Source organism: Physeter macrocephalus, chromosome 14 (genome assembly GCF_002837175.3).
Source record: "Physeter macrocephalus isolate SW-GA chromosome 14, ASM283717v5, whole genome shotgun sequence".
NCBI lineage: Eukaryota > Metazoa > Chordata > Mammalia > Artiodactyla > Physeteridae > Physeter > Physeter macrocephalus.
Window position 1 is genome coordinate 99,023,189 of NC_041227.1, and position 23,937 is coordinate 99,047,125.

Here is a 23,937-nt window from a genome sequence, read left to right on the forward strand (position 1 = left end):
CACGGGCCCAGCCGCTCCGCGGCATGTGGGATCCTCCCAGACCGGGGCGCGAACCCGGTTCCCCTGCATCGGCAGGCAGACGCGCAACCACTGCGCCACCAGGGAAGCCCGAGTCTAATTTTTAAATCTTACTTGTTTCCAGATATTCAGACTTTCTTGCTGTAATGGGATGTGTTGGCTCCACTAGGTAGATGTGTTCACTTAGCTTCCTCATTCTGGGAAAGAAGATGGTGAAAAAAACGGAACATTACAGGATGTCATGTGTAGTCAGCATATTATTAGTTGGCAGTCTGGACAGTGTCTTGGATTAAAGCATGACTGTAAAATTAACTGGTACCGTATAGTCGTTGTATTCTTTTTTTTTTTAATAATGCATTTAAAAATTTTTATTTATTTATTTATATTGGCTGCGTTAGGTTTTCGTTGCTGCACGCTGGCTTTCTCTAGTTGTGGCGAGCGGGGGCTACTCTTCGTTGTGGTGCATGGGCTTCTCATTGCAGTGGCTTCTCTTGTTGCGGAGCATGGGCTCTAGGCACGTGGGCTTCAGTAGTTGTGGCATGTGGGCTCAGTAGTTGCGGTGCGTGGGCTTCAGTAGTTGTAGCACACGGGCTCAGTAGTTGTGGTTCGAGGGCTCTAGAGCGCAGACTCAGTAGTTGTGGCGCACGGGCTTAGTTGCTCCACGGCATGTGGGATCTTCCCGGACCAGGGATCGAACCCGTGTCCCCTGCATTGGCAGGCAGATTCTTAACCACTGGGCCACCAGGGAAGTCCAGTCATTGTGTTCTTAAGGAGACAATAATGACTGAAACGTGCTTAGAATAAATGCCCTGTGCTTTAGCGTGTTATTTGAGGCAACTCCATAAAGAAGAAAGTGAGATTCTGAACTGTTGCTGATTTTCAAGAGGATAAAAGTATGCAAATCACCGTTATTTTCCATTATAATAGTTTTGGTCAGTTATTCTACTGCGTTCAATTTATTCAAGTCTTCAGGGGCAGCAGCCAAAAGGATTGTAAATTGAGTGGGAAAATTGAAGTGTTTGTTCAGGGTGTGTGACCTTGAAGGTCATTGCTAGAAATGAAAGTCTTCTAAATATAGTTAATAGGAGGAAGTCACTATATTGGGAAGTGCTATCTTTCTTGGGTTCTGAGGCTATGAAAATGAATGAAATTAGAGAGGTCATTCAGAGGGACAGGGAAATGTGTGAGAGATTTCTCCTAAACGAGCTCTGTCTGTGATACTCCACTCCCAATGTATATCTAGATTTCCTTCTAGAGTTCTTTTTTTACAGGATCATTTTTATTTTAATCATACCCACCGCTCCAGCTTGCTCCTTAAAAAAAAAAAAAAAAAAAAAAGATGTCTGGGACTTCCCTGGTGGTCCAGTGGTTAAGACTCCACTTGCAGGGAAGAAGATCCCGCAAGCCGCAGGGCGCAGCCAAAAAATAAAATTAAAAAAAGTAATGTCAAATTTATGTCCTCAGAATTGCTGCATATGAGATAGGGGTAGCTTATAAATCAGATTTTATAGGTGGATAGTAAATCTTGCCTCTTTGAAGTGCTGCTAGGATGTGATTATCTCTGAAATATATAAAGTAGGAGATTACATTTTTCTCCTTGTATAAATCTGCCTGGAAATAATGTTTTGATTATATTATTCTCCCCAGCTACGATTTTTCTTTCCCTTTCCCCCATTTGAAGTTCACAGCTCTTGGAACTTCTATAAATGCAGCCGGCAGAGTGATTAGTACTCAGACACTAGAATCAGATACAGGCCTTGAGTTTGTATTCAAGCATTTTCCCTTTCCAGCTTTGTTGGCTAAGCAAGTCACTGAATTTCTCTAATCCTATTTATAAATTCATTTTTAAAGCCTATTTCTTTATCTGTAATAGGTGGATTTTGATAACAACTACCTTAGAGTTGCTGGGAAGGTAAATGGCATAGTAAGCGTTCAGTAAGTTTTAGCTATTATTGTCTGTTATCTCTGTCCAATTCTATTAGGTATAGTATAAAGTAAGTCAAAACACAAATTGCTTACGTTAAAAAAAAGTTCAGCAGACTCCAAGGGTCCACAATGAACTGTCAAATTGAAGGGAAATCTGTAGTTAGGGCAGAGAAAAATTCGTCTAGTATTGAGTGTGATTTTATACACACACACATGCATGTGCGCGCATACTTTTGTATGTATGTATATGTTTGTGTTTAATATCTGTATCTGTAAAGTATACATATTATATTAGGTCTACAGGGGGTGGGGGTGGGATGGGGAGGAGGAATGTTTCGTTGCAGTCTCCCAAAGAACAGAGTTTACCATAATTGGGAGGCAAGATGAATTTAAAAAAAATTTTTTGATGCTATGGGGTAATGTTCCTTTGTAACCTAGATGCCAGCTTTTTGTAAATCAACCAATGTGCTGAGAAAACTCACTTAAACCCTATTTATAAATCCATTTTTAAAGCAAAACTTCCTTTAGAAACCCCTTTCTTTCTTGGGAACTCCAGTTTTTCTGAGACTGTAATTAAAAGGCCATTTTTCTCTTCATGGCAGTGTTTCCTAAAAGAACTGCCAGTTTTCTAGGGGGGAAAATGTTATGCGTGTTAGTCTTAGTTCAGATTCAAAGTGATGGTACAAGGGAAAGAGACATAACCTTTGCTTTAATACACTAGTAAACCAGGGCAGTTACTGCAAGAGTCAAATTTTTTCTTTTGATAATGAATTATTGTTCGGAGAAGGCTCTCTGGGAAGAGGAAGTAAATCATGTTTCAGTCCATTATTTTTAAAGTTTGTTTTTAAAGACAGATAATATATGTACTACATTCTATACAAAATTCCAAAGAAACACAGAGACAGGTGAGTTGTCTTGTATACCCCAGCTACCCAGCTGCTGTCTTGAAGTCAGTCTTTTCCTGATTGAGATTCGATGCTCATTTTAAGTTTCCATTAGAGTGAGAGAAGCATGACTTACTGACCAGGAGAACTCTAAGCAGCTCTTTATGGGCCCACCTCAGTATATTTCTGAAAACTTACCAGTATGAATGGGAAGATTAAGAGGTGAAAGTGGAAAGGTAGAATAGAAGGAATTTTAGAGGAATAGCAGTAGAGTTTTGTTATTGGGGGTGCATCTCCTCTGGTCAGTCATTGGCTCAGTGACCATTTGGCAGTGATCTTTTTTCCCCATGCAGACTTTTCTAAACATAATCCTATAATCTGATCTCTCTGGATCTTTTAATTAGATTTACTTTTCCCTGTTTCTTTTCTTGTTTTAATGTGATAATAAGTGAAAATTGCCTGTTTTACCACCAGAACATATACTTCATTAGCTGCATTATGTACTTGGTTTAATTTCCAATTACCTGTGATGTTAGCAGAGGAATTCTAATTGTTTATTCTAGTCAGCATTTCCTGTTAACAGACCTTATATTTAATTTTTTTTTAACATTAAAAAAATTTGACTGGCAGAAATGCTAAGTTGTGACAGGACATTTGTTTTGGCCAAACTGGTAACCAAGACTGGGCATGTGTTGGCAGCAAGAGAGGAAAACAGGCATTTGTTCTTCCAGTGTGACATTTTGATCCTTTATCCTGTAATCCGGTGTATTAAGCATATTATACAGGGGAAACACAGTATCTTTTCCCTGCATGTAAAGCACTGAGATGATGGAGACTATTGTTTCACTTTTCATGCTTTTTAATTTTTACTAAAGGCCATGCTTGATGGTGTGGTTGGCAAACAAAAATTAGGAAAGAACCTCATGCATGCTACCATGTGATAGGTGGACTAGATAATCTTTCTCGATTTGTCTTAATCACAATAAAATATTATATCCGTAATCATACCAAGTGAACCTTTGATTTTTTTTTCATCTTGGAATTTTTTGTCCTGATCACTAAATTATAACTGAAGGTGATTCCATTTGTGGCATCATTATCTTAGTTAATGGATACTGTCATAAATGTATTATTTGATTTAAAAAATCATATTCTCTAGAATTTATCTTCTAGGTAAAATCATATACTGGGATAATCTGCAGAGTACCCAAGTGATGTGGATATTAAAATCAATAGCTAAACTGTAAGCATTATGTTTCTCCTCTTGCTAGCAAAAGGATAATCATACAACTCTTAGTTTCTCAAGCTTTTAACAGGGACTTTAGTAAGAACTAAAAATGAGTTGACATTTTTGAGAATCTTTTCAATATACATAATTAATGAAGCTGCTACCTATTGCATCTCATTTATGCTTACAGAATATTTATATATAGCCTTACTGTGCTAATATTTAGCGACAGCTGAGAGCCTCACTGCAAAATGTGGTTTTAAATTCATTTGTACAGAGCTATAGTTTTTTGTCTGTTTTGGTTATTTTTGGGTGTTTTTATAATCTTAAAATTACTTTAAACATTCATTGGTTGTAGATTTCTTAGTTAAATTAGACATAATCTGTAATTTTGATAAAGTGTCCACTTTTTTTTCTTGCAGCTAGTATGGATTTCTGGGTCTGTAAGTCAGGATACAAGTGTACTTTCTCATATTTGGTAGCAACTTTTCATTTATCATACTTCCTGAGTTAAGGATACATTTGAGGTACCATATGTCATTGATTCTAAGATGCATTATTATTTCCTGTATTACGTAGAAAGAAAAATACCTCCTATTAAACTGACATGCCGTTGATTATTAAATATATCCCAACTTCAGAGATGTTAATGTGAAAAACTGTGCAACTTAGTTTTGTGGAATTATGGTAATATTACCACCTTAACTTTGTATAAGGCTTTGTAGAAAGCACTTATACATAAGTCATCTGATTTTATCCTCAAACTGAAGCTAATCTGTGAGGTGGATTAAATTATCCCATTTTCAGATGAGGAAATTGAATTTTACGGAGATAATGTGCTTTCCCAACATCATGTTACATTGAACTATGGTTTCAAGGTCTCATTTTCTTACTCTGAGACTTAAGGTGTGATTGACACCTGAAGTATCACCTCCCCACCCCCCAGTACATGCACACCCATACACCTATAAAATTGTTTGGCCTAGATTTTTCTTTCCATTGCCTAATGTACATGTTTCATATTTAAACTTCACTGTTTTGTGTTTTTTGTTTTGTTTTGGCTGCGAGGCATGTGCGATCTTAGTTCCCCAACCAGGGATCGAACCCATCCCCCCCTGCAGTGGAAGCACGAGTCTTAACCACTGGACCACCAGGGAAGTCCTAACCTTCACTTCTTTTACAGCTGTTCATGTGTCTTAATTCTACTGATAGTTTTGACTACTATTAAAATTATTAATGTTTTAACAGTAAATCATGAGGGACTCTCTGCTAATATGTGAATTGTTTAATTCTGTGTTGCCTGACCATGAGGAAGCTATATATGCCATCATTGGTGGTTTATTATATGTTTTGAAAGCAGTATATCTCTTTCTAGCTGACTGGGTAAAATGTTCAGGAACGGTTATGAGTTGAGATCTATGAAGTGATCCAGAGAAATAGTTGTACTGTTCTTGACAAATCAAGGTCATATCTGCTTCTTTCCCAGGTGGTGGCTAATGCTGTAGCAGCATTATCTGAAATCAGTGAATCTCACCCAAACAGCAACTTACTCGATCTGAATCCACAGAACATTAATAAGCTACTGACAGCCCTGAATGAGTGCACCGAATGGGGCCAGATTTTCATCCTGGACTGCCTGTCTAATTACAACCCTAAAGATGACCGGGAGGCTCAGAGGTCAGTCTGTTTTTCTGGATAGTATCTAGGAGTCTTGCCTGGTTCAATAAGTTCTAGTAAGTCTGTATTAGAATAAGGGTCTGTTACGTTGAGAAAATCAGTGGCTTATGGGGTAGATATTGCTATCCCGTGGTATATTCTCAATGTATTTAGGAACATTTTAGGTGGTAGAGTAAACCATGCAAAAATAGCTCTTCCTAAAAAAAAAAAAAAAAAAAAAAAAAAAAAAAAAAAAGCTCTTCCTAAGAGGAGATGTGTATTTTTCATTTCTTTTTTGAACAGTGTAGTTACAACCCTCTGAAAAAACTCTCCCTCATCATGGTCTCACATCTCCCATACAGCAATTCCTAGCCATTTGGCAAACAAAGGTTTTTTGAGTGTCTCTCACTGTAGTAACAAAATTTTCGTTCTTTTAGATACATAGTAAGTGGCTTGATGCTAGTTATTGAGCTGCCTTATACCTATAATTAGTACTAGAGAAACTGTGTTGGAGCCAGCAAAATGTAGGATGTCTTCCATTCGATATAGGAATCGCATCAGTCTGAATTTGGAGAAGATTTTGGAAGGCACACCTGGATTGTTCTGCTCAGCTCTCTACCACTTTAGTGTTGCAGATTTTCTTTGACTATCAGATACTGACTACTAAATTTCATATACACATACATACATTTTAGTTTACAGAATTGGAGGTATCATCAGTTTTTATTGAGCATTTTGTGTATATAGGCACTGTACTAGGCAAAATAATTCTGAAGAATTGTTGGCTCTTCATTTTAATTATGGTAGATAGGAACCTTCCTTGCCCAGCTAAAGCTCGAGCTACTATAATGTAAGTGCTCTTCACTTGTCTGGGAAATTGTTCCCTCTGGATTTAACCAAAGCTCACCCTGATAGTTTCTTTCCATCACTGAAAGTACAAATATCTTCTGGAAAGAACTTTACATACAATTTTATTTTCTCTTGGTCATTGACATCTCACACTTACTCATTCACTCAGCAAATATTTATTGAGCCCATGCTGTATGCCAGGCATTGTTCTAGGCTCTGAGGATATAGCAGTGGACAGACAAAAATCATAGCTCTTATGGAACACTTATTCTGAGGGATAGGGCAGAAGTGTATATAATATGTATACGTAATACAGCATATAATAGTTCAGATGATGATAAGTGCTAACAAGAAAGATAAAGTAAGGAATAGATCTAACAAATGCTGGGTGGTCAGGAAAGGTCTCCCCGAGAAGGTAGCATTTGTATAAAGACCTAAAGGAGGTCAGGGAGTCAGCCAAGTAGATACAGGAGGAAGGGAGAAAAACACAGCTTACTTGTGTCCTTAACTGAGTCAGCTAGCCACTCATGTTGCCTAAGAGCTATCAAAATTAGGTTAATTTCTGAAGAACCCTCAATAGATAACTAAATATTCTATATTTTATGAGACATTTAAGTGTATGTGGCAGGGACTAGGAGAAGGGGATGAGGTTGAGAGAGTATTGCAGTGGTATTGTGTTGTTAAAAACAAACAAACAAACACCCTTTCCTAGATTCCCTTATGCTGAATGCAAGAGGTTGGGTGTCAGCCCATCTCCTTCTGCATCTTACAGTGAAACTTCAGCCACAGTTGGTTGATATCTCTCACTATGAAATGACTCTCAGAATGCTTGATTTGACTTCCTACAGGCTGAGGAGAAATGGGCTGTGAGGCAGGGAGCCTTTACATAATACGGGGAGACAGAGAGGACTATAAAATAGGAAGGTAAATGGTGTGAGCTTCAGGTGTTTTGGGTATTGGCTAGTTTCCTTCCAGTTTGAACATCCCTTATTGCTGGTTTCCTAAAGTCTTCTGATATCCCTGCTCTGCTTGTAGTTTGCTGGGAATGAGACGTCTGCAGTGTTGGATCCCAAATTTATCTATGTATGGAGTTTTGACTTTTCTAACTGATTTTCTAATTTCTTTATACTTGGGCCATGGGAACCTCTGACAGCATTACCTTATAGATTGGATTGAGCAAAGAAATTATAATTTAAGGTACTAATTTTCATTTTCTGTCCTCAGTATCTGTGAGCGGGTAACTCCTCGGCTATCTCATGCCAACTCAGCAGTGGTGCTTTCAGCAGTAAAAGTCCTAATGAAATTTCTAGAGTTGTTACCCAAGGACTCTGACTACTACAATATGCTGCTGAAGAAGTTGGCCCCTCCGCTTGTCACTTTGCTGTCTGGGGAGCCAGAGGTGCAGTACGTCGCCCTGAGGAACATCAACCTAATCGTCCAGAAAAGGTTGGGAAAAAATGAATTGGTTATTAAAGTGTTTGTAATTTTGAATTAAACTTAATAACATCAGTATTAAAGAGGACTGGGTTAAAACTCTGCTTAATGTATGGAAATGAAAATACTGTATGGTAGAGCAACTTGCCCAGGGTCAGGAGGCTAACAGTTGATTTTAGAGTGTTCCTACAATGAATGGCTGGTGTTGCTCTACAATTTAGTTTCTTTTCTGAAGGAACTCTTAGTTGTATGATAGCTAGTGTCTGCTTAATATGGTTCAGGCTGTAATTTAGATCAGGTTGTTGTTCTTCAAGTGGTTCTTCTTGGCAATATATACTTTGCCCCTTAAAAAGGATAAAAATAGTCTGCCAGATGGATCTGGTTAGAGGGGTGTAGAGGAAGTTTGTGAGTTTTTTTCCCTGGAGTGGAGTGTGTGAATGGAGAGCAGAGAAGCACGGGTTAGGTATTCATGCAGACTCAGAAGGATATATCAGTATATGCCTCACCTTCCTTATCTTGTGTTTCTGTGTACCACAGGCCTGAAATCTTGAAGCAGGAGATCAAAGTTTTCTTTGTGAAGTACAATGATCCCATCTATGTGAAACTAGAGAAATTGGACATCATGATTCGTTTGGCCTCCCAAGCCAACATTGCTCAGGTCAGACTTAAAGTAGATTCAAGTTAAGATCTAATAACTTAGATCTTAAGATCTGGCCTTCAGAAAAACCTAGGCCATGAAATTGCTGTTGGAGAATCCTTAATGATTGTTCATTTCGTGGATTTTTCACAGGTTCTGGCAGAACTGAAGGAATATGCCACAGAGGTGGATGTCGACTTTGTGCGCAAAGCTGTGCGGGCCATTGGACGGTGTGCCATCAAGGTGGAGGCAAGTGTCCCATGGTAGTTGTGATCACGTTATGGGACTCTGGGTATTGTCTTTACCTCTTTCCTTAAAATACATTTTTAAGTTTATCAAAATAATATAGCACATTGTTAAAATATTAAAGAATTTTTAATGTAAAGTAGCTGTCCCTGGTCCCTCTCTTTCCTGAGGGAATCATGTTTAACTCTGTTCCTAGTTTTAGTTATTTTGATTACTTCCGTATCTCTAATATCCTTATGCTACTATTTATTGATTTACCAATTGTAGACATTGTCTTTTAACTTTCTGCTATGAGAGAAGCAACTTAGTTCTTATACTCCATCACTCCTACTTCTACCCTTCTGTATAGATCCCCTCTATAGTTATATCATGAGGTTTTTGTTCCTATATTATCTTTGTAAATTGAGATATCTTTATTTCTTGTTCTATCAACTAGTCTTGCAAAGCTTACTGTGTGTATTATGCCTGTAAATATGTAGAGCCTGCACAATCAAATGATTGTGTTTTCTTTCTTAAAAAGGCTTTTGTTTTTTCTGGAGTTTATAATGGCCTTTGTTGTTTTGTTTTTTTTTTAACTTCATTGTGCCTTCATTGCACTCCTATCTTCTTCCAGCTTTTTAAGCATAATATCAAATTTATAAAACTTTTCTTTCATTCTAGACCCTTCTCTCTTCCAGTCCTCTGTCCTTCCAGTCCTTACTCCAGTCTGGGTGGTTGATTTCTTGTCTTCTGCACAGCTGTCTTTCCATACAGCCTCCCTTCATTGCTGTTTCTTGTTATGGGTACTTTTTCATAGCAATCCTTTTTTTGTGGTTGCAATAGTTTCTTAAATCTCTTGGGATGTGAATTACAGTTTTTGGTTTTGTTTCTTCAGTTTGAATTTTCTGGAGTATTTTATGGCGATGGTTGCATGTCTATATATGATTTTTTAATTGAAGTGTATTCCATACTTACAGTGAATTGCTGCCTATTTATATTAAAAATGAGATGACAGAAAGTTGTCAGGACTTGTGCACATAGGCAGGGCTGTCGACTAGCAGGTTTCTGCTTTAGGGCAGGGAGTTGATCTTTACTTGGAAGTCCTCTTGAAGAGCTTCTCTGTGGTCTTAGAGGGCAGATTGGTTCTAGCTTGGTTGCAGCCTTCCAGTAGGTATTAAGGGCTACAACTTAAAATGCACTGCTTCATCAGTCACCAAGCCTCTGTTGTTTTTCTTCATTCAGAAATTTGTTGCAATTAATGATGGCTTCTGTTCACAACGATATTGTGGATTGAGAGCTCCATATTTGTTCTTACTACTTGACTATGTGCAATTCTGCTTTTTTTTTCTTATTTATTGGCTGCGTTGGGTCTTCATTGCTGCACGTGGGCTTTCTCTAGTTGCGGCGAGTGGGGGCTACTCTTCGTTGCGGTGCACGGGGGCTTCTCATTTCGGTGGCTTCTCTTGTGGCAGAGCACGGGCTCTAGGCACGTGGGCCTCAGTAGTTGCAGCACGCAGGCTCAGTAGTTATGGCTTGTGGGCTCTAGAGCAAAGGCTTAGTAGTTGTGGTGCACAGGCTTAGTTGCTTCGCCGTATGTGGGATCTTCCTGGACCAGGGCTCCAACCCGTGTCCCCTGCATTGGCAGGTGGATTCTTAACTTTGGTGCTGCGCACGGGCTTTCTCTAGTTGTGGAGTGGGGGCTACTCTTCGTTGCGGTGCACGGGGGCTTCTCATTTCGGTGGCTTCTCTTGTGGCAGAGCACGGGCTCTAGGCGCGTGGGCCTCAGTAGTTGCAGCACGCAGGCTCAGTAGTTATGGCTTGTGGGCTCTAGAGCAAAGGCTTAGTAGTTGTGGTGCACAGGCTTAGTTGCTTCGCCGTATGTGGGATCTTCCTGGACCAGGGCTCCAACCCGTGTCCCCTGCATTGGCAGGTGGATTCTTAACCACTGCACCACCAGGGAAGTCCCTGCAATTCTACTTTGAGTCAGATTGGACCATATGATTTCACAAGGATAGTTACTAAAATAATTTGTACGGTATGAACCAGTGCTTCACAGGAACAGAAGGAAACAGATGCTGTGTCAGAGAAGTGTCTCTGAAAGCCAAATTACTAATTGGCCTTCCTTGTTTTTATTTACTGAATGCTGCTTCATATAGTTACCACTGATAAATCATTTAGTAGACTAGTTGTTATAGCAAGAAGTTAATTAATCCTGGTTTCTACTTCTGGTTCTGCCAGCTCAGTTGCTTCAGATACTTAATATATACTTCTGTTGCTCCATTTGAGAAATGGGAAAATCTGTTCATTGGATCTTGATGTGTTACATCTTTTTTTTTTTTTTACTACCACACTTCTTAACTTACCACCAGTACTTAACTTTTTTCTTTTTCTTTTCTCATTGTGGAATAGCCACCTACTTATGGTATTAATGCAGACAATTTTCAGAGCTATTTTGGTAGCAGAAGAGTCATTTTGTGCTTTTCACTGCCAGAATGTCATTGTCTTACTAACCTCTCTGGCAGTGCTCTTGCAAAGAGTCTCATTCCAAAGTTAAAGAGATTTTTCTATCCCTGGAATTACTAGAAAGTGTTCTCAAAGCATCTAGATTCCTAGCGGCTGTTAGTACCGTCTATTGTGACTAAATGGAAAAGTTATCGATCATCTTCTGGAAGAGATGAACTTCTGGTGGCTCTCACTTCTTCCTTTGATTCAGGGTGCCCTGGTGGGAATATGAGAGTGTGTGAGGAATGAACTTCCTTTGGAAGCTTAAGATCAGCCTTCAAGAATCCTGCCTTTAGCTAGTGTTCTCTTATCTCCAGTTACCTGGATTTGCCTAAGAACTTTTCTTAGAACTGGTTAAATCATGAAAGTTATTAGTTGGAAAGAGTTGCCTACTCCAGACACAGTTATTGGGGCAGGAGAGGCAGTGATTGCCTGTTTTTAACTAACCTATCTGTGGGACAAGGGCAAGAACCAGAGAGGTAATTGTAATAGCCTTTCTCTGTAGCTTCCAGACTGAGCTGCTGCTTTTCTCTCAGGGCATCTGACCCTTTTTTAATGTGTAGTTGGTTTCAAAGATATGACAGATGAGAAAAAAATAATTTTATGTTAGTGCTTAGCTAAGATAACAGGGCCTGTTGTAAAATTTGGGTGTTAAGAGTTGGCGTTGTTTTTTATCATGACTATAAGTACAGGTGTTTCCTTGTTGCTTTAAGTATCCTGAGGTAAAAAAAATGTGTAATTTTATCATATTAAGTTGATTAGGTTAAAGATTAAGCATAAGCCACTGAGTCAATAAATAACAATGAAAAAGCAATTTCATAGTACTGTTTTTTCATTAACTGTTGCCTATTCTTTTTTGTTTGGTTGGTTTTTTTTTTTTTTTTTTTTTTTTTTTTTGCGGTATGCGGGCCTCTCACTGTTGTCCCAGCCGCTCCACGGCATGTGGGATCTTCCCGGACCGGGGCACAAACCCGTGTCCCCTGAATCGGCAGGCGGACTCTCAACCACTGCGCCACCAGGGAAGCCCCTGGTTGGTTTTTTTAATAGAGTTTACTCTCCACCCCACCTCCAGCTTTATTGAGGTATGATTGACAGATTTAAAGCTGTATATATTACAGTGTATACCTGTTTCTTTAAGGAAGAAATAAACCCCTGCCCTCCTTTTCTACAAATAAAATGATTTTATTTGTTGCGAGATTTATTTATATGTTTGGTTTTGTTTGAGAGAGATTAAGTCACTAAGTTAAGGTATTCCTCACTTCCCAGTCTTCTGTTCTTTGGTGTTTACCATTTCTCATTTTTGTAGCTCAAGATAAGGTACTGACTTATGTCTTATACAAACAAAACCCATATGTATTTACTACATAAAATCATAAAGTAAGACAAGTTAAAAGCAGAACACTCTGCTTTCTCCTACCCCTGTTCTACCCTCCCAGAGATGATATGGACATGATTTTAAGTCTTTGTTTACATAGTCCTCCATAAACAGGTGTGTTTTTTACAAAAACAAGATCATTCTACAAATGCTATTTACTTATGTTTTGTAGTCTGCTTTTTTTCTTATTATACATGGACATTTTCCCATGTTACTGATAATATTTTACATCATTTTTAGTGGTTTGTAGACATACTGTGTGATTGCTTCATAATTATTTAGCCTTTCCCTTCCTGTATGGACCTTAAAGTTGTTTCTGCTCTTTTTCCAAATAATGGTTATAAGGAGGATCCTTGTAGCTAAATCTTTGATCTCTAGTTGAGGTGACATTTTTTTCATCATGCTTAGCCATTTGGAACTGCCTTTTCATGGCATGTGTATCTTTTTTCAATGTGTTATCTTTTCCACATTGATTTTTTAAAGTCTTTTATAATTAATTAAAGGTATTCATTTAATACCCCATCATTTCATTGATAGTTATTTTCCCAATTATTTTCCTTTTGATTTCATTTGACTTCTTGATGCATAGAAGTTCACATTTCCTTATGTAGTGAGTTCTATCCATTTTCTCTCAATGGTATCTTTTTTTAAAAAATAATATATTTATTTATTTATTTATTTTGGGCTGCATTAGGTCTTCGTTGCTGTATGTGGGCTTTCTCTAGTTGCGGAAAGTGGGGGCTACTCTTCGTCGTGGTGCGCCGGCTTCTCATTGCGGTGGCTTCTCTTGTTGCAGAGCATAGGCTGTAGGTACTCGGGCTTCAGTAGTTGTGGCATGCAGGCTCAGTAGTTTTGGCTCGCTGGCTCTAGAGCACAGGCTCAGTACTTGTGGTCACGGGCTTAGTTGCTCCGTGGCATGTGGGATCTTCCTGGACCAGGGCTTGAACCCGTGTCCCCTGCATTGGCAGGAGGATTCTTCACCACTGCGCCACCAGAGAAGTCCCTCTCCCAATGATGTCTTTAGTGGCACACCTAGAAAGTTGTGCTTCACTTCAAAGTTATATAAAATTCACTTTTCTACTTTAATGGCAATGGTTTGGTTAAAGATAAGAGTGTGAGGATCAAACACCAGAACAATTCATCCTTTCCTTACTGTTATGAAATGTTGCCTTTATCATATACTAAATTTTATATGTCTGTATGTCTTTCTCTGTTTCTGGACTTACTTTGTATATACAATGATTGGATATTTACTTTTGTTCCTCTGCCATACTGCTACTGCTTTAATGGTGTTTTTAAAATTTAATCAAAAGCAACATAGGTGAGATGACAATTTGCTTGAAAATAACTGTCCTAGACTTAAATGTTTTAGAATATTGATGCATCATGGGAAATGGCCTTTTGTTTATCTTTATTATAATAATGAAACTAAGGGTTCAGTAAATGTGAGCTTTCTATCAAGCCCTATACTGAGTTCTTTATTTGTACTATCTAATTTGATAATTTAACCCTTACATGCTTTATAATTCATCATAACTTTTATATTTAAAATTTCCCAACTGTTTTGCTGTTGAAATAACAGCACAGGAAATACTAGTTGAAAATGAATAAAATAGAATTCAAAAATGGCAAAACTACAATAATAAAAGAGAACAGAATCATCATATATATGACCTCATATAAATAACCTCAAGATGCAATTTTGTTTTCGTTATATTGCTTGGAATGGTTTAAGTTATAGTACCTTTAAAAGATTTTATTACAGAAATGTTTAGGTATACACTAAAGTAAAATTGATTAATGAGCTCTCATGTACCCACCATCCATCTTGAACAAATATCAACACATTGCTGTTCCCATTTGATCTTCTCCCTCTCCCTCCCCCTTCAAGGGAGTGGGTTACTATTATATTTTAATGCAGATCTCAGATATGATCTTATTAGAGTAGTCCAATGTGTATATCTAATAAATAAGGTCCTCTAAAAAAAAAATTGTCATGATATCGTTACCGTACTCAACAAACAGTAACTCTTAATCTCATTGAATACCTAGTCCTTGTTCAGTTTTCCCTGTGTCTAAATGTCTTCTTACAGTTGCCTTGTTCAAATCAAAATCTAAACAAGAGCTAGCTATACATTGCATTTGGTTAATATGTCTCTTAAGTCTTTACTTATTTATTTGGGTGCCATTTATTGAAAGGACTAGATCATTAGGCTTGTAGAATTTTCCAGAGTCTAGATTTTGCTGATAGTATTTTAGTGATGCTGTTTATCTCATTCCTTCATCCCCTTTAGAAAATTAAATCTAGAGGCTTGGTAATATTTATGTTCAGTGTTTTTGACAAGAATACCTCTTAGATGCTGCTTTGAATTTCCTATTGCATCTTATCAGGAGGCATATAATGGAATGACCCATCATAATACATTGTAATATATGATAAATCAGTCCTTGGTTTTTAGGATCTCTCTTCTGGAACGCTTCTTTTAAAAACTATGACTTATTTTTTCAATACGTTAGTTTTGTCACTTGTATTCTTCCATATTCCCTTCATTAATAAAAGACTAATAGATTAAATTCTATTTTATAGATGAACCATAGGCTGTGGAAAATTGCAGTTTATCTAAGGCCATAGACTTTCAGTTATATAGCCCAGAAGATGGCAGGTTTTTCTTAGAGTTTTTTGAGTCACAGATAACTTTAAAAATATAATAAAAACTGTAAACCTTCTCCCAGGAAAATATGCTTGTGTGCACAAATGAAATTTGGCAGTTTCATTTCAAGAGGTTTAAAGATGCCTTCTGTCTGTGCTCATTCATGCACTGCAGATAAAGTCCTCCTACCTTGTCTTATTCTTTCATTCTTATTCTTTCCTCCTACCTTGACTTATGCTTTCTTCACATTTCTGTCATCCTGGCTATCCAAGATGATTTTTTTCACTTGAACTGTTTCTTGTAATGAGTAAAATTTGGAGTATATCTAGTATATCACCATCAGATAACCCAGCCTCTAGTATAGTGTGGTCAAATTAAGTGCCTCATCTTTTAGTCTAGTTTAGTTGATACACCTGAATGTTCCAAAAAAAATTTTTTATGTTGAGGTTGTGTTATTGGATGGATCATCTGACTTCTCATTATGTTCCTCTTTGCAGCAATCTGCAGAGCGCTGTGTAAGCACATTGCTTGATCTCATCCAAACCAAAGTAAATTATGTGGTCCAAGAGGCGATTGTTGTCATCAGGGATATCTTCCGCAAATACCCCAACAAGTACGTCCAAATACTTCTGCCCCTCTTCCTCAGATCATTTAGGAAATGTTTAAGTAAGGCACTTTGAGATTGGCTAGGTAAGAATTAGTCTTTGTAAAGTAACTGGTCATAATTGAATACTTTATTAAAAATCAGAAACATATAAGTTGGTTAGCACAAGGATTAAAATCTGATTTTTCACCCTGCTTTATCACTTTTAGAAGAATTGAAGCTCTGTCTGAATATGCATTGTCAATTGGCATATATTAAAGTTAGGCAGATTCTTTGGTGATGAAGTTACTATTAAATAAGGATACCCATATATTCCAGGTTGTCTGGGCATAATCCATTTTACGCCACTTACCAGGCATAATTAATAATTGTGCCGCTTTTCACTCTCAGAAATGTCTCAGTTTGAATAATAAATTATATGGTCACCTTATTGTAAAAGCCAGGGCAGTGACAGCTTCACTCTTCACTTAGTATGTTACCTAGTACTTGTAGAAAATTATAGAACATGCAACAATAAATTATCGGAGTTTCAGGCCTTTTCTGAAGTATTGTAGCTGCTTCCATTAAGATATACAAAATCTACATTTTCACTCCACAAAAATTTTCACACTGAGGCCTCTTAGTTATGAAACAAAAAATACTTTTTCAGATTTGCTTTTGAAGGCAAACAATTAAGGAATCTGAAAGAGTGAAATAAGAGCAGATCTTATAAGCATCCTAAATCTCATTTTACCTTATAATCATAGAGATGAACTGTGCTAAGGCTTCTGATTATTGTTAAAGATAATGTGAAATGAAGTGACTTGCAGTTAGTTAGCTTAGTGGTGGACTCAGAATTAGAAGAAATATTTTAATAAGGTAGTGTTTTATTAAGCATTATATAATATATATATATTTTTAATTCTAGAAATGGTATTTTTGGAAAAAGGATCATATACTTTTACCACTCTCCCAGGAAAGAGGAGGGTTGGGTTTCTAAACTTCTTGATTAAGTGGGGAGGTGTATATCTTAATATGCTTGGTAAAGAAATGTGTCCATTTCTGGTTTGTATTACTGAGGGATCATGATAGTTTAATTTTAAGAAAGCATTATCGAGAACCTGGTTTAATCAGTGGAAATAGGGCAAATAATTAAGTGTATTATTAGGTTGTCCGTATCTCATTTATTATACAATTTCATTCTGATGTTTAAAACTACATTAGTCAAGGAGATGGATTTAACATGGTAAAGAATGAGAGCTATAGACCTGTAAAAATAAATAACTTGAACTGCTTATTTCTTTACAGAAACAGGTCATTAGTGTGGGTACCTTGGGAGGAAGGAACATAAAGATCTCTATAGAAAGCAGAGATAGGTGGATAAGAGACAAAATTACTGTTTCTGGATGCTATTGTTGTCTGACTCCATTTTCCTAATAGTAAAGTGGAATTTCTGTTCCTCTACGATGAAGGTAAAATAAAGTAATAGGAAAATTCTCTGATCTAGTTATGAGAAAGACTGTGAGAAATGTAAGGTAGTGGTATTATCTTACACCATAGGTTAGTTTTTCCTTGTGAAAAGAATATCTGATAAGCTTTTATAAAGATTTATGGTCTAGTTATTAAAACATAATTGAAGGAAAATTGAAGACATTTATAATTTTCTGGCTTTAAAGGCTGTACATTCTCTTGACTAAAAGTCTTAGTTTGGTGGTGGTTTAGGGTACCTTGTCCATGGTTTTTTGCTTTTAGGCTTCATTGTTAAATACACTTCTCAGTTTTGCCTTCAGTAACCGTAGTCCATTTTGTTATATCAGATATGAAAGTATCATTGCCACCTTGTGTGAGAACTTAGACTCACTGGATGAGCCGGATGCTCGAGCAGCTATGATTTGGATTGTGGGAGAATATGCTGAAAGAATTGACAATGCAGATGAGTTACTAGAGAGCTTCCTGGAAGGTTTTCATGATGAAAGCACCCAGGTAAGTTCCCATCTATATCTTATGTATTAGATGTTTTGGGGATGATTTCAGGAAAGGTAAAGGTTAGGCAGTTTCATGTGTGCGAATTTATATACACATATAGTATGTTCATTTTTCTCCCAAAAGGGGTGACCTTTTTCAGTTGTGCTAACTTTTGTTGGAACAAGCCTGCCTAATTTAGACAACGGTTCTCAAACTTTAATGAGCCTTAGAAACACCTAAGCACTGGTGTTTAACCTGTGTTAAAGGACAGGTTGCTGGGCCCCACCCCTAGAGTTTCTGAGTCAGTAGGTCTGAGATGGGCCTAAGCATGTTCATTTCTTACAAGGTTGAGGGTGGTGATGCTATTGCTGCTGCTGGTCCAGAACCACACTTTGACAGCTACTGACTTAGAGCAGTAGTTATTACTTTTTAATTTTCTGTCACCTAAAGTTGATTACCCATTACTGTTAGTAATGGTTGTGGCTCAGTTGCAGCTGGGGTTTTTGTCTGGGGTGAAGGCTGGCATGTGCAGTTTGAAAAGATTCTTTGTGGATGGTTATACTCCTTCCCATCTTCTGTCTGTCTTCTACCAAAACTGAGAGACCTTCGAGTCAAAGGCCCAGAGAAGCAGATAAATTATTAAACCTTTTTCCCCGGCATTTGTACTCACTGCAAATTGAAGTTCATGTGTGTAATCTATGATAGTAATTTTAATAGGCCCTACAAGGAACATATACCAGCCAGTAGTTTCATGGTTCGGCAGGTGACTCTTTTTTTTTTTTTAATTATTATTTTTAAAATTTTATTCTTTTTTTTTTAATAGATTTGTTTCATTTATTTATTTTGGCTGCATTGGGTCTTCTGTTGCTGTGCACGGGCTTTCTCTAGTTGCCGCGAACGGGAGCCACTCTTCATTGCGGTGCAAGGGCTTCTCATTGTGGTGACTTCTCTTGTTGCGGGGCACAGGCTCTAGGCGCGCAGGCTTCAGTAGTTGTGGCGCATGGGCTTAGTTGCTCCGTGGCATGTGGGATCTTCCTGGACCAGGGTTCAAACCCGTGTCCCCTGCATTGGCAGGTGGATTCTTAACCACTGCGCCACCAGGGAAGCCCTAGCATACCGCTCTTAATTGGTTGTGATCTGGCATAATTCTACTGTCTTGGCTCTTGCCTCAGTATGATAAATGATTCCCTAATTCCCTGGAAGTTGTAGCTTTTGGTGGAAGTAAATAATAAAGAATTTGGTCAGGAACCAGTTTTATTGCCATCAGTATGTTAGCATGTACTTTAAGAAATATGGGTGATTATCTGGGCCAGAAACAAACTAGCAGTTTTTGATGCCAAAAAATGCAATTTGGAGATAGGAGGCTAGTGAGTTTTCAGTCGATGAAAACCTTTGACTGCTATTGTTGATATTGGCTGAGTTTTAACCTTTGTTTCTTAATCAAAATCAGAAAGACCTCATAGTAAGTCATATTTGGGAAAATACCACTTTGGAATTTATGATGTGGAATAATGCAAATGCCTTTCACTTTACCTGTTAAATTACATTTGCTTAGGTACAGCTCACTCTGCTTACTGCCATAGTGAAACTGTTTCTCAAGAAACCATCAGAAACGCAGGAGCTGGTACAACAGGTCTTGAGTTTGGCAACACAGGTAAGAAATCTGAAAAAAGCATGGAGTTGATTTGTCTTGTTTTAAATTCTAGGAAATTGTGAAACTTCTCCCAAGGAGGTTCATTTGCAGAGATTTTAAACGGAAGGAGTGCAGTCTTTAGATTCTGTTAAAAAAATAAAAACAGTGCCTCTTTTACATATTCTACTGAATTAGAACTGGTTGTTTGGCTTCTAAATGAATTGACTAACTCCAGTTTTAATGATAATTCATGAAAATTGAACTTAGAGTCTTTAGTGTTAATGAAAGACATGACTTTGTGAAAATGACGTTGAGTCTCACAGTATCTCCTTCTGGGGGACTTAATTTCAGCTTTCAAATGAAAGTACCCTGTAGAGATGGTAAATGCTTTGACAAATATCTCGTGTGCTGTTCTACCTTCTAGATAAGTTGCCTTTCTCTTTAAGTAATTTTAAAGTGCTAATGCTGCTTCCTTAATTATTTAGTATTTTTGGTCCTTTTAGGGAGGGTTCTGATTTCAGGAATGTGGCAACCAGCTGGATATACAGAAATCAAAGTAATTACTTTTTCTGACGTAACTAGTATAATGGTCAGTCCATCATGATCCAGTAATGCTCTTAATTGAATTTGAGAACAGGCTGGCTTTAGCAGGCTGTCAAGAGTTACGATGTGTGTTTACACATGGAATCTGATTCAGATATTCAATTTAACCATTTTCCTCTTTCATCTCTTTATAGTTGTATATTAACAAAGTTTGAACTCTTTTATAGTTCTTTAACCTAGTTCTGAGCTGTCATCATTCCTTTTTTTTTTTTTTTCTTTTTTGCTCTGGAGAGGTTTATTTCATATCAATAATGAGCACAACTGGAGGACTAAATATGGTAAATCCTGTAATTAATTAGTACGGTTGGAGTGTGCACTTAGGACACTTCTTGAAACCCAGTTCCAAACTGAGACCACAAATGTGAACCTTGAATAGTTGCCAATACATCATCTGTTAAGTGGTCAAAGCGCATCATTTGGTACATGATAGATGCAGAGTTCTTTTTTCCTCTGACAGTATTTAATTTTAGAAATGCCAGGAATCCATTTTAAGGAAAAGCAATTCGACGGGCAGATAAGGCATTTGAATACTTAATGGAATTCTATAGAGCAGACAACATTTATTAAATAAGTTGTTTATAGAATATGCTATACAACTCTGAAAAAAACACAGCCAAGAAAACTGCTAGAATCAAAGGCTACTTTCTGACACTTGATTCAAGTACAGATGTTTTACAGTCAGTGAACTCAAATGTGAAGAAGACCTGAAACTAAAAATTAAGATAATTGTCTTGTCTGATTACTGGTACACGTGAACATTACTGAGAATTATCGCTTGATTATCTTTTAAGGAGCAGTTGACCAACAGTAGTTGAGTTAAAGGATGTCAGAAAATTCACTTCACAGAAAATAGAGGTGTCCCACTCCACCCCTTGTACCTCTCAGTTTTCTCCATTTCTCCAACAAATTATGAATGAACTTTTTAATGTGCTATTTCCCCCAAGTATCTAAACCTTCACTTGACCCCATTAGGGTTAGTGTGAAGAAGCATCCATATGTGTATGTGGAGTCAAGGGCAGGCCATGGCTCACCATCTGTCCATGAAAAGTGGACTGGGAGGTTGTCCATCACTGATGAGGCGTGTCTTGGGACTAAGAGCAGAAATTGGTCATCTTCTGAATCAAAGTAGTTTAGGTTAGACGTTAATTTTCACGTTAATGTTTAATAGGTCATCTACAGGGGGCCATTTTGAATGGAAATTGCCCCTTCTTAATCATGTAGTGCTTATTACAGACTCTGTAGGGTGATTGCCATTAAATTAGCCATGTATTTGACTTCATCTTAGGGCCTTGAAGTTCATTTCTGTCTTTTGCTACGGGCCCTGGAGCCTCTCTGCTTTGTATGAAAGAAAGAGCTCTGTATAAATTAACCAGATTCAAAGAAGTCTTGTGTTTATTCTAGATGGTAATATAGTAAACTTGACTTTAATGAGGCCTATGTACTAACACTTCAGAAAACTCCCTAAACACAGATAAATAGATAATTATACAGTCTCTTAGCTTTCTCAGAAATCTCATTTTCTTCAAGAATCATGGGATTTCTGTTTATTAAAGTATCTTAAGTTTTAACTCTCCCCTGATGGCCACATTTCAAAGCATCAGCAATATTTGGCCCTCCATGAAAGTTACCACAAGAAGTAGAAAATAAGAAGGAAAGAGAAAAGGTAGAGATGGGAGTGCTGGGTGGTGACCTAGAATCACTCATCAGGTAAGAGACTGTCTCGGCTTACATTGTGTGACAGATTCATGCTTCAGCCAAATTGAAGATTCTGTGTTTATGTATGTGTGCAATAGTCAAAATCGTCTTAACTGCTGAGAGGCCACTTGACATTCATCCACAATGGAAAATAGATACACCTTTCCTATTATTAATTTTACATCTTTTAAAATTTATTTGTGGGCTTCCCTGGTGGCACAGTGGTTGAGAATCTGCCTGCTAATGCAGGGGACATGGGTTCGAGCCCTGGTCTGGGAGGATCCCACATGCCGTGGAGCAACTAGGCCCGTGAGCCACAACTACTGAGCCTGTGCGTCTGGAGCCTGTGCTCCGCAACAAGAGAGGCCGCGATAGTGAGAGGCCCGCGCACCGCGATGAAGGGTGGCCCCCGCTTGCCACAACTAGAGAAAGCCCTTGCACAGAAACAAAGACCCAACACGCAAAAATAAATTAATTAATTAATAAACTCCTACCCCCAACATCTTCTAAAAAAAAAAAAAAATTTATTTGTTAGAGCTCTTTGAAGTGTTTTTTCTAAACTTCCCTTTGCCTGAAGCAAAGCAGTTTCCATAACCATCAAGGCAATGGTTATTTAATATTTATATTGAGCATTCTAGATTTCCTAGTCTAGACCCTTGATTACCTATTTGTATCTCTGTTAAGATGGAGTTAGAACAGTTTTCTAAAAAGAATTTTGGCTTTGCTCCTTCTCTATTCACTTTTTACATTTAATTATTTATTTATGTACTTTTGGCTGCATCGGGTCTTAGTTGCTGCATGTGGGCTTTTTCTAGTTGCAGCGAGCAGGGGCTACTCTTCGTTGTGGTGCGCAGGTTTCTCATTGCAGTGGCTTCTCGTTGCGGAGCACGGGCTCTAGGCGCACGGGTTTCTGTAGTTGTGGCACATGGGCTTCAGTAGTTGTGGCACACGGGCTTAGTTGCTCCGTGGCATGTGGGATTTTCCCAGACCAGGGCTCGAACCCGTGTCCCCTGCATTGGCAGGCAGATTCTTAACCACTGTGCCACCAGGGAAGTCCTGTCTACTCACTTTTGAATAGATAAGGCTAGCCTCATAATCAGGTGAGTGTCTTTGGTAGACTCTATTGTATTCACAAGTTCTGAACCCTGCCTTCATCTCCATTGTCTCTTAAGGCCTCTGTATCTGTGTTTAACAGGCAGCATAGGAGAGCTGTGTTTTAGGTTCTTGTCAGAGTTCAAACTCACTCTTATTACAGTATTTGCCTGAGATAAAGTGTTTAGGGAGGATTCCCTATGTTCTTACAGATGTTGAAATTTACCACTGAATCAAGCCAGATTAGTAGAGAGCTGGGGATCTAGACTGCACTGTATTTGACCCTTATTAGAATTGTTTTTACTGAATTACACTAATATCATCATCCTGTAGTAAGGGTTGTCATGAGAAACTATCCTCTTTAGATCTGTTATCAAAGTATTTATTCCATTATATGTTTTTTCTTTATGAAACCCCATAAAAAATTCCTAACCAGTTTTGGATTCTCTTATGCATTACTGTGTAATTAACTGCCCCTCTGAATGGCTTATCTGACTAGACTTGTTTTTCATATCAGATGTTTGAAACCTTAGAATCAAATTTAAGGATCTCTTGTAGAAAATGTGTGGGTCATCATGGCTTGCATTTTTCTGCCTTTGTTTCTAATTTATGTTCTCTAGCCTTAGATGTATTTTTGTAAGCTTTGCTAAATCCTTTTCTAGAACAGGGCAGGGTATAAATAAACCATCAGATGTTCCTAATTCTAGATTTTCTGTACAAGGACTAGTAGAGAATCTTAGTAACAACAATCATCTGTATAGTGCTTACTATGTGCCAGGCTTTCAGTAAGGGTAAATACTGTTACTCTTCCCATTTTATAGGTGAGGAAACTGAGACATAGAGAGGCCGACCCAATTAGTATGGGATGGAACTAGGACTCAAACCCAAGTAGCCTGGCTCCAGAGTCTTTGCTCTTTTCTACTCTGTTAATGCTGCTTCTCAAGTCTGAAAGTTAAGAAAGACTTTCGAGAATACGCATTC

At 37.9% G+C, this 23,937-nt stretch overlaps 1 protein-coding gene across 1 annotated transcript in view; it reads left to right on the top strand.

Annotated features, from left to right (window-relative positions):
• The window catches only part of AP2B1 (adaptor related protein complex 2 subunit beta 1), a 130,699-nt gene that overhangs the window by 36,125 nt on the left and 70,637 nt on the right, over nucleotides 1-23,937 (top strand). The window contains exons 6-12 of the mRNA XM_007105563.4: nucleotides 5,543-5,733; nucleotides 7,786-8,007; nucleotides 8,533-8,653; nucleotides 8,786-8,881; nucleotides 15,883-15,998; nucleotides 17,786-17,951; nucleotides 19,489-19,587. Of these exons, the coding sequence (XP_007105625.1) occupies nucleotides 5,543-5,733; nucleotides 7,786-8,007; nucleotides 8,533-8,653; nucleotides 8,786-8,881; nucleotides 15,883-15,998; nucleotides 17,786-17,951; nucleotides 19,489-19,587 (1,011 nt within the window). The remainder of the gene's footprint in view (nucleotides 1-5,542; nucleotides 5,734-7,785; nucleotides 8,008-8,532; nucleotides 8,654-8,785; nucleotides 8,882-15,882; nucleotides 15,999-17,785; nucleotides 17,952-19,488; nucleotides 19,588-23,937) is intronic.